Genomic DNA, 15,438 nt, shown 5'->3' with positions numbered 1-15,438 from the left:
TCGAAATATATTATCTATAAAGTACAAATACAAATTTTACACTTTGCAAAGTGTAAAATGTGTTAGAATGTTGGTTTCATTTTATCGCTGAAAAGCAAAGCTTTTTTCATCTTTTTTCCCCCCCCGACCCTTTCTGCGTTTGCAGAGGTGATTTGCACACAGAATGTCCAGATCTTTCTTTCTAACATTAGATTCTGAAGAGAACTGTTGAAATCTAGTGGAAGATCTTAAACACCCAGGTGAACTCCTAAAGGAGAAGCTGAGGTCTGCTCCCTGCTCTTGTTTCCAGGTCAGCGTGTCGGTGACGTGGGTGGCTGACACGGCCCCGCCGGTGCCGGGCTGGGTGGTCGCTCTGGCGGTACTCGCAGGACTGCTGCTGCTGGCTTTGCTCATCTTCATTATGTACAAGGTGAGGCTGCTTGTACACAAAGTCGGCCTTCTGTCAGCTGAAGAACATCTCCAGGATTAGAGGACTAGTGTCTCAGCCAGATCTAGAGAAACTCATCCACACGTTTATTTTCAGTCTCATCGATTCCTGCAACGGCGTCTTCACAGGTCAATCCTCCAGCTGCAGCTGATCCAGAACGCTGCTGCTGGAGTTCTGACTAGAACTAGGAAAATAGAGAACATAAGACCAGTTTTAAAGTCCCTGCCCTGGCTCCCTGTAGCTCAGACAATAGACTTTAAAATACTGTTGTTAGTTTATAAATCACTGAATGGCTTAGAACCACAATACATTAAAGATCTGCTGTTGTTGTATCAACCTTCCAGACCTCTCAGGTCTTCTGGTTCTGGTTCTGCTCTGCATCCCCAGAACCAGAACCAAACGAGGAGAAGCAACATTCAGCTTCTATGCACCACAAATCTGGAACAAACTTCCAGAAAACTGTAAAACAGCTGAAACACTGACTTCCTTTAAATCTCAACTAAAAGCCCACCTGGTTAGAACTGTATTTGAAACATAATCAATTATGAATTTAACGATGGAACATGACATAATGTCATGGTTTGATTGTTGATTCTATGTTGCGTGACTTTGGGTTTATGATGTAAAGCACTTTGAAATGCCTCGTTGCTGAAATGTGCTGTACAAATAAAATTTGATTGATTGATTAACACTCTGTTTAACTTGCTTTGCCTCACCTTATTCGTCTTGTTTGGTAAGAAAGTTTCCCAATGATCTCTTTTTCTTTTCTTCTTTCCTTTCTTAGCTGGGTTTCTTTAAGAGAGTGCGCCCCCCGCAGGTGGACTGCACCGAGAAGGAGCAGCTGCAGCCGGAGGAGAACGGGAACACTGACGCTTAGAGGCTACGATTTTAAGACAAAGAGAGAGAGAGAGAGAGAGAGAGAGAGAGAGAAAGTTAAGGAGAGAAGAAATCAGGGTAAACCAGCCTCAGAGAGAATCACTGTAATGACTGTTTGGGGGAGGGACAGGTAACTGTATTTGTTTGGCTTTTTTTTTTATCTTTTTTTTTTTAAATCATGTTGCATTCGTGCCAAAACAGAAGCTGGAAAACACTGGTCGCTGATAAAAAAAAAAAACAACAACCCCTCAACGCTTCAAACCTGCTCGTTTTTAAAAGTTTAAGGATCATTTGGTCTCTTTGTGCGGCTTCACGTCCGCCGACACCGGAGCGCTTACCTAACGACTCCCATAAGTCCGGCGTGGAACTGCGCTGCGGTGAGGCTCGCGCTCCGTCTCTGCGGTTCTCTGACATTTAAAGCGACACGTACGAAATGCTCCCAGCATGCACTGGGAGCAGCGGCCAGGTGTTGAGCTGTCCGTCAGGTTTTGGCCTTTCAACAGATTTGCACATTTCCTCTATTCTTTTCTGGGTTTTTTTTGTTTGTTTGGTTTTGCCTAGTCTCCACGTCGAACAGGCAACGAGCTGATTGGTCTTGTCGGCCTTGAAGTCCAGAACTGCTGATGCATAAAGAAACGTGCAGCAGTTGATGGAGGAAGTGCAACAGTAGAGCCAGTATTATTAACTGTAAGTACTGGAGTCACCTGATTGAATTAGGACCAACAGCAGCAATAAAACAACAATACGGATTGAAAAACTTTAGATTCTTGAATATTTTTGGATAAAGATGAACTATTTGCTCTGAGAGGAGACGATCAGAGTGTCGCAGTAATATATATATATATTTTTTTCTTCTTTGTTTTCTCTCCTGCTTTCTGTGGGTGTTTGGTAACAGACTGAAACTTTTGTATGTTGAGTTCTGCTTTGGGAGTGTTTGCAGGGTTTTCTTGTGCGTTTAAATGCATTTTGTACAAAACATTAATGGTGATTTACAATAGTGGGTCCAGCTCTATTTAACACAATCAAGAAACTGTTTTCTTTGACCTTTGATCACTTGGTTAAACCCCGGACCTGCGGAATACGGTTTTACAATACATCCTGACCCCTGGAGGCCAATATGTGTTACTACACTAGAAGTATTTTCTTTTTTCAGCCTTTATGTAGCTAAAAAAAAAAACACAACAGACAATGAACAGCTGCTCAATTATTCTGTTATTTGATGCTATGCAAATGAGTTTGCATTAAACACATCGGAATGCTAACGTTATTAGCAACGATAGCTATTGTTATTCGCTAATGGAAGAAAATGCTACCGTTATTAGCATTTGGATGCATTTAGCGGATAATAATAAGTAGTGATTTTGTAGTTTAGTTTAACTTCATTAAAATGAAGTAGTTTTGTTCTGACAAAGATCAAATTGATTCTCTGGAAAAAAAATATAATGGTCTAAATTTTTTATCGCATGAAGTCAGATAATCAAACAAGCTAAAAGTTCATTTTTATCCACTGGTTGACCTGTGCTGCTAAACAGTACAGAATAATAACCTTCAATTTATTGATTTAATGTATTGATCCTCTTAGAGAGAAAATAGTCAATAATACAAAAAAACAATCATCCACACTTAGCGTTTGTTACACTCCTCTGCAGCTTTTTAGCTGTCCTTAACCGGAGCAGCCATAGCAACTGTAGCTAAGGGGCGGGGTTTAATCCGTGGTCACTTGTTACTTTCCTGCTGTTTCCTGCACTGAAGCCTCTTTTTTTTTTTTTCTTTTGTTCATTTTCTTGTAGTTTTCCCTCAGATTTCAAACTGGTGACTGGCAGCTTCGCTAGAAACTTAGAGACAAAAATCGGCTGGTTGCTGTTTTCTAATGACTCTGATCTTACTTGTGTTGTGTGTGTTTATGTATTTAAAAGAAAAGGAACAAAAACAATTTTTTTGCTATTTGCCCATATTGGGTTTGCATATTTTGATGACTTCATTTCAACAGCGAGCGAGAGCACAAAACACGTTCAGAGCAATAAAGGTTACATTGTTGCTTTTCCACACTGGGTGGATTTATATTCCAGATAAAACATGAACAAACGTCATGTTTACCCACACAGTCGCAATCATGGACCTAAACATGGTGTAAATAGGGCCACTCATCCTAAACGTACCATAATATTTCTCTCATCTTGGTTTCTTCAGTCCTAGCCAGGCTAGCTAGCTACGTAGCACATGAGGCTACGTTTGCTAGCGTTAGCTTCCTGTTCGATTCCCTATAAAACCTTTGAAACTTTGAACAGATTTAAATCAATAAGAGGACACTGAGCAGTTTGGACAACTGAACTTTTAAAATTAGAGTCGTCTCTTTATTAGGATAAAATTATTAAACAGGCCTGGTCAGACTGTTGATTAATATATATATATATATATATATATATATATATATATATATATATATATATATATATATATATATTTTTTTTTTTTTTTTTTTCTTTCCAATCAAACTCATCAGTATGAATGTTACGCTAATGTAGATTTTCTGTTTTCAGGATGGACTAATAATAAACCAAGTAACTTTAGTGATTTCTAAAGACATGAGTTTGAATTTATTCTAAATTTGCTCCAATCCACACAGGGCGAAACGTATCCAACCAGCCATACACACACATGGTGTCACTAATATTTGCTAAAAGTTTTCTTTATATGTTGCAACTCGACTTCATCGTTTTTGATAGTCAGTAAAGAAAAAAATAAACTGAATTACTAGCGTTAATTAATGTTGTTTGGTTTTCTGGCACAGATCTGCCTCTTTAAACATAGTCCAGATATTTTCAGCTGGGTTGAGGTCAGGACCAGTCCACAAGTTTTTATATTAGCCTGTTTCATCTGTTGCACTGCAAAAACACAAGATCTTACCAAGTAATTTTGGTCTAGTTTATAGTGAAAATATCTTAGCACATTTGAAATAATTTTATTGACATAAAACATATTGTTCTGAGTGAATAATCCTTAATGTCGATGGAAAAAGTACTAGTTCTAATGGTGCATTATTTCACTTATAACAAGACATTTTTCCCAAGTTCTAAGTGAAATAATGCACCAATGGAAGTAGAACTTTCTCATCAATATTAAGGATTATTGACTCAAAACAAGCTCCTATTTCTTTGCAAAAATATTTTTGTTAGTGCACGTGAAATAAGACAAAACTACAACAAAGTTGACTTTAGTTTCAAGTAAGTAAAATGAAAAGAAAGTGAAAATGTTGTCGATTCTTGTTTGTTGTGTAAAAGTTCAAAATTTAAATATGAGCTTTTATTTTCTCAAACAGGGAAGGTATTCATTTATTTAGATGATGACCTTGAAGGCTTTTCCACCTTTTTGATAATTTAGAGTTTGTAAAAATAATCAATACTCATAAAATAAAAAAAAGAAATAGCGTTTTGGGGCTTTTACAAGCTTTTAATTCTGGATGTTTAACTGCACTCAGGGTTTCTGGACTGAACTCGGCTTGGATTCCTAATAAATCATTGAAATGTAAATTTTGGGGTAAATTCTTTGAAATGGATGCACCACTAACCACAAACTGTAATTTAGGACATCAGTGCTTTTATCTAGAATAAGTAAATCTGGATTTTTTTCTTCTTCTTCTTCCTATTTTTATTCCAGATTTTAAAGTCTGTCCAGACACCAAAAAGAAAAGGTTAGTTATGCAGGAGCCTTCATCATGCCGTTGTATTGTAAACCAAAATGACCACTTTGTAGTTGTATGATTTGTGACAATAAATCTGTAATAGAATAAAATAGCAATATAACTTTAACACAATTATCCATAATGTTATTAAAAACCGAAGGCAGCGTGTAGGAAACTGATGGGAGCCCCGAGTTAATGAGAGAAAATCAACCATAAAGTCACATTTTATTCAAGTCTTGTTTTTGTGTGTTAGCATCATTCCAGCCTGAAAAAAAAATATCTTAATATTCTGAGACTGATGCCTGTGAGGGGATTGCGAACTGCAGAGAAACTTTTTAACTTTTTGTAGGTGAAAGAGTCACAAATGCAAAGGTTTGATTGGTCGACAGGGATCTTAAGGACTTCCTAATGGTAACCGTCTTGATTTGAGTGGCTAAAATCTGCACAAAAACTTGTCTTTTAATGTGGCACATTTCAAAACTGGTTTAAATTGACTCTTTTTGTTCATGATAAATGACAGATTTTGAAGCTCTGTGGTTGTTTATGGCTGAAGTCTCGTCTTCGCCAGCTGGAGTGAAATCTGCTCACACTCGGTCTGAACCACCTGCAGCTTTTTAAGTCGCGTCTTAATTCTCCGCTCTGTAGTTTTGACATTTGAATCTGAACGCGGTTAAGATTTCTATTTAAAAAAAGAAGAAAATAATGCAAAGTGTAGAGAGTCTAAAAGCAGAATCAGACTCTGTGAACCGACTCGTGGCGATTTGACTCCAGTCCTGCGTTTCTTTTTTTGACATATTTAACACCACTCTGTTTTCCTTTCTGCTACGAGTAAATATTGACTTTTTTTTTTCTTTTTGATGTATGTATTCTTACACTTAGAGAGTAAATACTAACAATTTCTAAAAAAAAAAAAGATGATTTCACTGTTGGGCTGAAATAAACAGATTTGTTCACATTTTTTTTTGTCCTGTGGTTTGTCTCCACGTTATCTTGGACGAGCGGGACCTTAATAAAAAATAAAACACTAAGTATCAGTGTAAGTGTTGTCGATGACACTAATAACTGCTCATATTAAGACACACTGCTTGTTTGCTTCAGATTTTTATTCTGTGTGGTTTCCGTTCCTCTTTAACGCCTCACTGCTCGTCCGTCAGCAGGAAGCTGAGGTCGCTGCCGGGATCGAACTCCGCCGAGGGCTTCCCACTGAAACACCCAAACGGGACAGTCAGAGGACGGCTCCGGGTTACAGAGAGACAATCGCATGAAAACATAAGTCGCATCAACAACACTTTTTAAGCGTTTGCAGAGTAGTGATGGTGGTGGTTAATTATTAATATTAGGACCAGGCGTGCCAGAACGCCGTGTGTGTCGCTGTTTGTCTTTCGTATCCCACATTAGCAGTTAGCATGGTTAGCGCTGCCAGCATCACAGCAGTCTCCACTTGTATTCCTAGAGAACAGGTCCAAACTTTAACTCAGAAGTTGAAAGGTCCAGAGGACAAACCAAAAAACGTTGCAGTGTGTTCAGCCTTCCTGTTACCTGCCAACGTCCTGCTCTCTCTCACTCTCTCGCAGCCTGAATGAACTGCAGATTGGGTCTCGACATGCTGTAGAAAACATGTTACTTTATAATCCGCTTTTCTTTTTTTTTTGCTTGATATCTGAATTCGTCCTCTGACCTTGTAAAATCCTCTCTGACACTAAAATGTCTACCTTTGAGTATTCTGCACTCAGTAAGAACTTGACACACTGAAGAGTGTTCCCATTAGAACACCCTGATGGACCTTGCTATGGTGTGTTCACTGACTAGAAAAGATTGTATTTTTGAGTTTCTGAGCCGTCGGTCAGGACTGATTCCAGTTCTCAGTGCAAAATATGATCCAACTAAATGGTTTTGTTTGTTCTGCAAACTTCATTAAGTATGATGGAGTATTAGCGCCACACTAAGAATAAATGACAGGAGAATTAAGTCTTAATGTTACAAGAATAAAGTCACAGTATTACGACTTGCTTCTCGTATTATTTCAACTTTTTTTTCTTTAATCTCCTCATTTTTTCTTGGTATGGCCCTAATAATCGAGTATCTCGCTTGCAGGAAATTCTACATTTCTTTTGTTTATCATCACTAAAGACTAAAAAATGATTTTTCTTTGCATACGAGTCTTCCAAATAAACACCACAACTTGTATAAAACCTGAATAATAAAACTACAATTGGATACTGAAGTTTAGTTTCCCATATTGCTCTAGTAATGGTCGGGGAATGGACTAAATGTGAACCAACCTTCTGGTTTGATCAAGGCGAGACATTAGTGGAGGGAAAATGTTCAATTTCAGTTTTAGAATGATTAGAATGCGATTAAAGTTTACGAAGCCTGTGGGAGTTGTTGACGTATGTGTAAATATTTCAGTTTTTCAGCTGCCATAATTCGCACGCTAAACTTTTATAAATAAACTCTTAAAGTGGCAGAGCACCTGGTGAAGAGCCGGGCCTTTGTCGTTCCCAGCAGCGTGGCTTTGTCTCCTTCTACCAGCAGCAGGGAGCCTTCCCTCAGTCCCTAATATATATCAAATAAATGAATAAATAAAAACAGGTGTGAACCAGGACAGTCCAATAATAGCCGGTTCTGACTCACCAGGACACTCGGAGTGTTGGGTTCTTCATGGTACTGGGTTATCCTCTGCTCCCTGGTCTCCTGCACAACAACAAAGTGACACGAGATGACACTTTAGCTGTTTTTGTACCTGGAGTCATTTCATAATGCATATTTGTGCATAAAAAAAACAAACCGTGTAAAAACGGACCGTCTGCCCTCCAACAAACCACAGCAAACAAGATGGCCGACGAAACCAGAATCCCGTCCATTCTTACTAGGTTTCTTACTTTAATTAAAAATGTAAGTGTGACTGTTGCAGTGTGAACGCTGAGCCACAGTACATCATATCAACTGAGTCGGCTCATAATTTCTTTTAGTCCTAAGTAAGTAAAACGTTATAAAGAACCTTTTGAAACTAAAATAAGAATCACATTTTAACAAACTGAGAATAAAAGCCACAACAGATTTAAAAAGTTACAGAATTTACAGAGATTTAGATCGTTTTGGAGCCACATGGCCAAGCAATGATGCATCATAGCACCGTTTTTACTGTTGTTGTAGTGTGTGTGTCTGGCCTCTAGGCGGAGCTGTTGCACAAGTATTGAATGTGCTGCCGTTAGATTTTGTTTTGCACATTACAAACAGCAAATGTTACTTTTCCTCCAGGCTCTTTCAGAGTGAAACTGAATTAAAACCAGAACTGGTGAAAACAGCTGCAGCCATGTTCACGCCTCACCCCGACTCTCGGTTGTATTTAGGTCTGGACTTTGACTGGGCCATCCTAACACAGGGCGAACGAAGGTTTTGACCTGCAACCGTCTCTTGACTTTTACGTCAGACTGAGAATGAAAAATTAATCTATAAACGGGGGATGAAATGTTCCTGAGTAACAACTGGATGAATGGATTGATAAATGTATATAAAAACCTGAATAAATACTGTATAAAATATGTAAGAATATAACCAAAGCAAGAGTTTTATGAAGCCCGTTTCCTTGGCAACATAAATTATCACCTGAGGGTTAGCTTTAAAAAACCTTTGGAAATAAATTTGTCTGAAAAATTCTATATTTCTCCACAAATATTTGCAGGGAAACGAAGCATAAAAGAAAGTTTGTTTAAAACTAAACTCAGGCCAAACCACCACATCAGCACGGCGTCTCGCAAAGCGTCGTTCGCTTCGGGGTTAGTCTCTTTTCGTTCAGCGATTCCAGAGGAAGCAGTGGCAGAATCAGACGGAATAAAGTGTAACATTTCTCAATGGCCGACGTGGCTTTTTGCTGACGTGGTTTCCTGTGCCTGGAGAAATTCAAACCGCTGCAAGTTTTCAGCACACAAATGAGTCGTTTTGTTTGGGGTTTTTTTTTTTCTTTTAACGCAACTATGTCTGAATTGGGACGCATTCATGTGTTTCAGGTAAAGCAGAGGCTTTTGTATGTATAATCAAAGGCTTTTATCATTTTTAAATAGATAATTGTCTGCTAAGGATTACTGATGTTTTATTATATATAAACCCGGATCAGCCTGTTCTTTGCCGTCACTGTTACTTGTGTATTAAAATAAATAAGCAACGTTTAGCCTGGTGGGGTGGGTCAAGTAAAGCCTGGTGACCCGCCAGGCTTATAATCTACTGGGGAAACCCTGCATACCACTTGAGGTTTTTTTTTTCCTCCTCCAGATTATTTTATATGCTGCAGCTCTTCTGGCATAGCTCAACTTAAAATATGCAGTCGATACTGACGTATGTTCATAATCACTCTGCCATCCGGAGGTTTACATATTTTGTCATACTCCTTAATTGAAATGCGTTACCACTTATTTTAGTGAATAAATCTGAATTTACCATTAACCACTTAGGTCAGTTATGAAGCCAGGACTTTGCGCGGCCATCCGACCTACCTGAGCGTAGGCTGGTTGATGCAGATGGACTGTTTTTCGTTTTGTAGAGCAAGATTTCTTTATAGATAAATAGCATCTTAGAAAAAAAAATAGATTCCCATTTATTGACGACGTTTCTCCGTTTGTATTGGCTGATTAGAACCACAAACGACTTTTCCTCAAACGTAAAGCATTCAGCCCAAATAAGAAAATAACCAACCCCAGAAAGTCACAAACTTTGGGCCTGTCTTGTAACGCAGTTGAACAAAACCTTTGTTCTTCATTTTGTACCTACCTACAGTGATTTAAAAAACCAAAGTTCTTTGAACCTAGCAATTTTGTCTCTTAGGGCAGAAAGTTTGCTGTAAGGTCTCTTTAGTTTTTTTCTCGACTCACCCCCATGTGGCGGCTGTTGGGGTCGGGGTCCAGGTAGTGCGGGTTGATGTTGAAGGGGACCAGGCCGATGGCATCGAAGGTGGGCGGGAAAACGATGGGCATGTCGTTGGTGGTGCTGATGCTGATGGTCGCCACGTTGGTTCCGGCGCTGGAGCCCATGTACGGGACGCCGTCCTAGAAGGGGAGGAGGCACAGAGAACGGGGAAAACATTGCTGGACCTCGTGTTGCGTTCGTCTACTTCTACAGGAAAGTGTCTGCGTGTTGCGTCAAGGCTGCTGGGCTCTGTGCGATCCGGCTGTGTGTGCGCTCCACCTCCAGGACTCTCTTCCTGATCTCGGTCACCACGTTGTTGTCGTAAAGGCTCTTCAGCAGCCGGAAAGTGTTGCCTCCTCCTGCAAGCGGATGCGTCCGTTAGCGTCTCCGTGGATACGGGGTCAGTGTGGTCGTGGGGAAGAGTTTATGGCAGTGAAGTGTTTAGAAACAAGGCTCGCAAAAAACACCAAACCTACTAGAATTAGAGTTCTGAACCATTCTCCTCTCATTAGTTCTTGCACTTAAAAAAGCAGTTGGTTGTTTTTTGCATATTTGCTCTGTAGGAGCTGACCAGAGCTTCCTGCAATGTCAAAGGGCAGTATTATGTGTTTTCCTGCCACATAGTGGCATTTTATAGCACAATCAAGTAAATATGTAAACTTCAGTTGTTATAAAAGGCTGTATATCAAATATGACATAAAATAAATTGAAGCTGGTCATTTAAATTTGGGCCTCTGTCTCTTTAAGAAGCTCCTGCTCTTTCAGAAACTCCGCCTTCAGGAAGTCATCACAACATGGCTCCTCCATTAACCCTTTAGCAATGTTTTTATCAGCGTTGCAATCAGGCGTAGCTCCTATAATGAGCTCAGCAGATGCTCAGTTGACGTGACGCTGGCCCCGCCCCCTTGCGGAGGTAGAGCAGTCCTCCGACAAGCTGTCTGTTATTAAGGCAGACTGACGGACCTCAATGTGTTATGCGAGACATTTTTTGAGTCTTTTTTGTCTTATAAACCAACACCGAGGCAAAAACGGCAGGCAAGAAAATTCTGTGACTAGTCCTACGTTAGGTCTGTAAGGTTAGCGGGAAATAAAAGAGAAATCAACGATAATGCCCAAGAGGAAAAATGAGGGACACAAAGTCTGGTTGGATAATGACTTAAATAACACTGGCTTGTGAAAATCTGCCTTCAGGACAATGCTTAGAAATAAGCAGTAGCATGAAATGGCGTTTCAATGCCAATATAGCAGTTAGCGCAGACTGTTTTCAAAAGTCCGTCACCTGCCAAAACCTTTTACCATCACTGCACGTCAGGAGAGAAGGAAGCAGAACTCGAGTAAAAGACACGACAGAATTAAAGAAGGTTGAAAAAGAGCGGGCTGTGCTGTGGGGAGGAGAGCGTCACCTCAGCTCACCGCCCTCAGTTCTCACCAATAAAAATGCCTTCAGCCTTCCGGACGGCTTCGACGGGGTCTGCAGCCTCGTGGATGCCGTCGACCTCATAACCTGCCGGGGTCACAAACGGGCAAGTCAAGTGTTTTCAGGACACCGCGGCAACAGCTGGAGTGCATCTCCACTCGGCTTTATCAACGAACACAGACAGACTGCTGAAGGCTGCGATCACGTAAGCAATAGTTTAGAGGTACAGGCGGCGAACATCCCTACCTAAGGATCTGAACTTGTTCCTGGCAGTTGTTGTGTAGGCATCTCTGTCATGGAGGGCGTAGGGAACAAACAGCACTCTGGCCACATTCCTGAAGGATGAATCAACACATATAGGAATATAAAGCTGTCTACATGGAGTCGTCCTCGCACTGATGACACCCTGGGCAAACCCCTCAACTAAACAAACACTCTGCGTGAACATAAAAAGGGTTAGCATGTGGTTTGGTAGCAGCATTAAGAACTAAAAGACGTCGATGTGATGATATTTGAGCAAGCTGTGAATCGGTTGCCAACTTCAGCACCATCAGCCGCCCTTTGGTGCTCAGCGGTGTTGAACGGAGGCGCCGAGGAAAATAAACGGCGCTCCAGGATTGGCCGCGTCGCAAACGAGAGAGCCAGGAGAGCTTCAAGAAGAGCAGCATTTTTACTTTGGTGCGTCATCTTCCTGAACTGAATCTTCTGTTGACTAGATTAGAAATGTGCTAGGAAACCTCCCTTCCCCTCGCAAATACCCAAAATTTCCACTACTTTGCTTTTCCAAAGAGCGAAATGGTGCTCCTCGTTTTTACCGCCAAAACATACACAACACATTCCTCCGTTTTTCAATTGGCATGAAGTTATTACCAGCACTGAACTCAAATGCAGCGTTAGCCACAGAAACAACTCGGTGTTTCTCTTGGCGCCCCTCTGTCCCATGCCACCCAGACCACAGAGCCAAATCACCCGGAACAAAACCCGCCTCTAAATCTGGAGGCTCATTAGCTTGAGGACTTTTCTAAAACTTTCCGAGAAATCTGCTTCCCTTTGACGGCCTGCGCTCGTTTCCATATGCGGTCTCTTTATAGGCTTAAGTTGAGTCTCTTTGGGTTTGTTTTCCCGGGTTTCTGTTCAGACGTACTTTCCAAAGAAGCCGGAGATGTGCTGCTGACAGTGGTCCAGGTAGCCGCTGCCGTGCAGCGTGGAGTTGGACACCAGCAGGAGCCTCCGCTTCATGTCTCACCGCGGGGGGTCTCACGGAAACACCGAGCTCGGCTGGACTGCAGGTGAAGTCCAACGTTTCGGGTCAGAGTCCGGAAGATTCTGCTGACTGCGGCTTTCTACAGAATCAGAAACGCCTTGGGGGGAGAAAAACCTGTGCTGTCACTTTCGATTTTACGTCTCAACGACGTTCCGCAGCTGCTGCTTTAAGTAACTCTGAATGTTTTTTTCCCACTGACACGCACATCCGGCTTAGTTTTCTGTTTTGTTCCCAGATTTCATTTATGGTTCTTTAATACAGGTTTTAAAATAACTGTTTTAGGTTGCTTTATTTATTTCCCACACGTCATCATCTTTGGCGTATTTGTGTCAAAGTAAAAGTTTCATCGTCCGGTCCATTACTTTCACAACAAAAGCCGGCATTTTTTTTTTGTCAGTCTCTATCTATATGAAAACATTATTTTTTCCTGTTGATGTTGGTCACAATAATTATAATAATAAAATATAAAACAATGACGGCTAAAAACAAAAACGGAAGCAGTTTTTCTTTATCTTTGAAGTCCTATCAAAATAAAAGCCCTACCAGTACCGAAGAAATAATGATAATAATAAAAAAAATAGTCTCCATACATACAAATTCAAAACAAGTGCTCCAGTCACTCTACAAATAAACATAAATCATGGTATGAGTATGAAATATTGCATCATAATAACGAATATTGGACTTTAACAAAAGAAGATTAAAACTTTTTGACATAAATGTTACATTTCCTATCTTTTTAGCGAAGAAATAGCCTGTTGTAGGCCATGTAAGTCATGGTCTACAATAAGCTATTTTCCCCTTGAGGATCCATAAAGTATCTTCTGTTCTAAAGAGGCTACATTAAGTACCTTATGAGGCAATGTTATATAAGATGAAGAAAATACATAAACAAAAAAGGTACTTTTTAGAAATTAATTTTGGCAGGCAGTCTTTTCTACATTGTCATAATGGTATATCTGTGTTGAGGAAAGAGATTCATTTGATATAATTTTAATAATGCTGTAAAATTATTTTAAAATGTGGAATAATTTCACAAAATGTGGAGAAAGTGAAGCTGTGATAACTTTCTGGATGCGCAATAAAAGCACTCGTCACTTTAGATCAGTTTATCGTTGCTTATTTCAATAATTTAACTCGTACTACAGTTGCCAACTTGATCTACTATTGCTTGTAGCTCTTGTCGATGCCTCACCGTCTCTGTCAGCTGTTGTTCTCGCATAAAATTAGTATTTTAATATCCAATCTAATGTGGAGTTTCTTTCAACACTTTCACCCCCACAGAGTGTAACAGAAAAAAAAGAATAAAAAAAGACACAGAAAATTAAATGTGTGCATCTGAAATTCACACTACGATCATTTCATGAGGGACCGAAAATATATTTTTCCCTGAAAAAACTCATGCATCAGAAAAAGCTTTTTCTAAAACTGCACTTACAGAGGACATCCTCTAGAGGGCGCCGTATCTCCGCCTGAAGAGTAAAAATACAACCGGAACCATTAAAAAAAAAAAACCGGATGGAAAACACGGACAATGGAAGTGAGGGACTGAGACACTAAACAGTCTGCTGCAGGAGGAAAACCGACAATATCACCGTGAAAGTAAGAAAATAAACCATTTCTGTGGGAGGAAAACCGAGCCCCGAGCTTCCAGCTTCACTGAAATGGCTTCCAGATTAGAGGAGGATCTCTGCTGTCCGGGCTGCCAGGACGTCTTCAAGGATCCGGTTCTTCTCTGGTGCAGCCACAGCTTCTGCAAGGAGATGGGAAGCTGTCCTTCTCTTATCTGGACACCAACGCGCACATACACACCTTCACGCACACCTTCACCGATTACGTTGTAAGAATCATTCCGATGAAGGTCTCTGTGAGCAAACAGCAGCTCAGAGGTTGTCGACGTGACGACAACAAAGTCCGAATCGTCGAGCCTTATTGGTCAGATTAAGATTTTTCAAATCTGGATTTAGATCTGAGGACTTTCTAATAAACTAGAGCGTGGGGGCATTTGAAGATGGTGGGGGATCTATGTTCAGGTTTTATGACTGACGACGATGTTCGCCTCTGTTTGCTGCCTTCTGATTGGTTGAACTGGCAGTGTCTAGTTTGAATTTCTAGAATCTGTTTGTAGATAATTCCAGTAAAGTCCACAAATTGTATTTGGGTTACACTAGACGACCCGGTGATGAGGGCTGGCTGCAGAAACACAAACTCTCACCAAGTTATTTTGGTCTAGATTCTAGTGCAAATATTGTGGTACATTTAAAAATAAGACAAAACTAACTTACAAGTAACTTTTTAGCAAAAATAAAAAGGCTTGTTTTAACTAAACAATTCATTAAGATCGATGAAAAGGTACTGCTTCCATTGGCAGATTGTTTCACTTATAACAAGACCTTTTTCCTGTGTTATGTTAATTTATCTGCCAATGGAACAAATACTTTTTCATCAATATTAATACATTATTTTCTTAAAACAAGCCTCTGTTTCTTTCTTGAAAGTTACTTTTAAATTTATTTGTCTCACGTCAAGCGTACGAAGAAATTAGACCAAAAATTACTGTGTAAGGTTTTGTGTTTTTGCAGTGAAGCAACAAAAATATTTCTGCATCATCTCGTATTAGTTTGCTCGATTGCCTTGAAAGCCTCTGAGGGAATCAGCTAATTTTCCCAGCTGTGGAAATATAAACACTAAATGAACAGGATTCTAGATAGACGTATGTGTTCTAGACTTTTGTGGTTAATGAACCTGCCTATGTTTTATAGGAGAAGCTTTTTAAATCCTCCAGTTCAGTTTGAGAGAAGCTTTTTTCTTTTCTATTTTTAGCAGTTGTATTAGGAAACTGTAAAACAAAATGTGATATTGTTGCAATT

At 40.0% G+C, this 15,438-nt stretch overlaps 2 protein-coding genes and 1 long non-coding RNA gene across 4 annotated transcripts in view; 1 reads left to right on the top strand and 2 right to left on the bottom strand.

Moving 5' to 3' along the window:
* itgav (integrin, alpha V) overlaps positions 1-3,142 on the top strand; it is a 46,880-nt gene extending 43,738 nt beyond the window's left edge. Inside the window, exons 31-32 of the mRNA XM_032566643.1 lie at positions 290-409; positions 1,212-3,142. Coding sequence (XP_032422534.1) covers positions 290-409; positions 1,212-1,304 — 213 coding nt within the window. The 3' untranslated portion in view covers positions 1,305-3,142. The remainder of the gene's footprint in view (positions 1-289; positions 410-1,211) is intronic.
* A 100-nt stretch (positions 3,143-3,242) lies between these two features.
* Positions 3,243-3,733, bottom strand: LOC116722505 (uncharacterized). Its single transcript, XR_004339771.1, has 2 exons — positions 3,636-3,733; positions 3,243-3,512 (listed from the first exon to the last, which is right to left on the bottom strand). It is a non-coding gene; the product is annotated as an uncharacterized LOC116722505 (long non-coding RNA).
* Positions 3,734-6,070: 2,337 nt separating this feature from the next.
* LOC116722504 (alpha-aspartyl dipeptidase) lies at positions 6,071-12,905 on the bottom strand. 2 transcript variants are annotated; one of them, XM_032566645.1, is made up of 8 exons: positions 12,449-12,905; positions 11,551-11,639; positions 11,317-11,391; positions 10,167-10,246; positions 9,854-10,027; positions 7,620-7,679; positions 7,459-7,541; positions 6,071-6,188 (listed from the first exon to the last, which is right to left on the bottom strand). In XM_032566645.1, exons 1-8 carry the CDS (start codon positions 12,541-12,543, stop codon positions 6,122-6,124), a joined length of 723 nt encoding a protein of 240 aa, XP_032422536.1. In that variant the 5' UTR covers positions 12,544-12,905; the 3' UTR covers positions 6,071-6,121. The 2 variants fall into 2 exon arrangements, with proteins under 2 accessions (XP_032422536.1, XP_032422537.1); XM_032566646.1 differs by having other exon boundaries at positions 12,353-12,476.
* Positions 12,906-15,438: the final 2,533 nt, after the last annotated feature.

Source organism: Xiphophorus hellerii, chromosome 7, assembly GCF_003331165.1.
Source record: "Xiphophorus hellerii strain 12219 chromosome 7, Xiphophorus_hellerii-4.1, whole genome shotgun sequence".
Classification (NCBI taxonomy): Eukaryota; Metazoa; Chordata; class Actinopteri; order Cyprinodontiformes; family Poeciliidae; genus Xiphophorus; species Xiphophorus hellerii.
The sequence above is the reverse complement of the archived record's forward strand: the minus strand, read 5'-3'. Positions and strand labels throughout refer to the sequence as shown.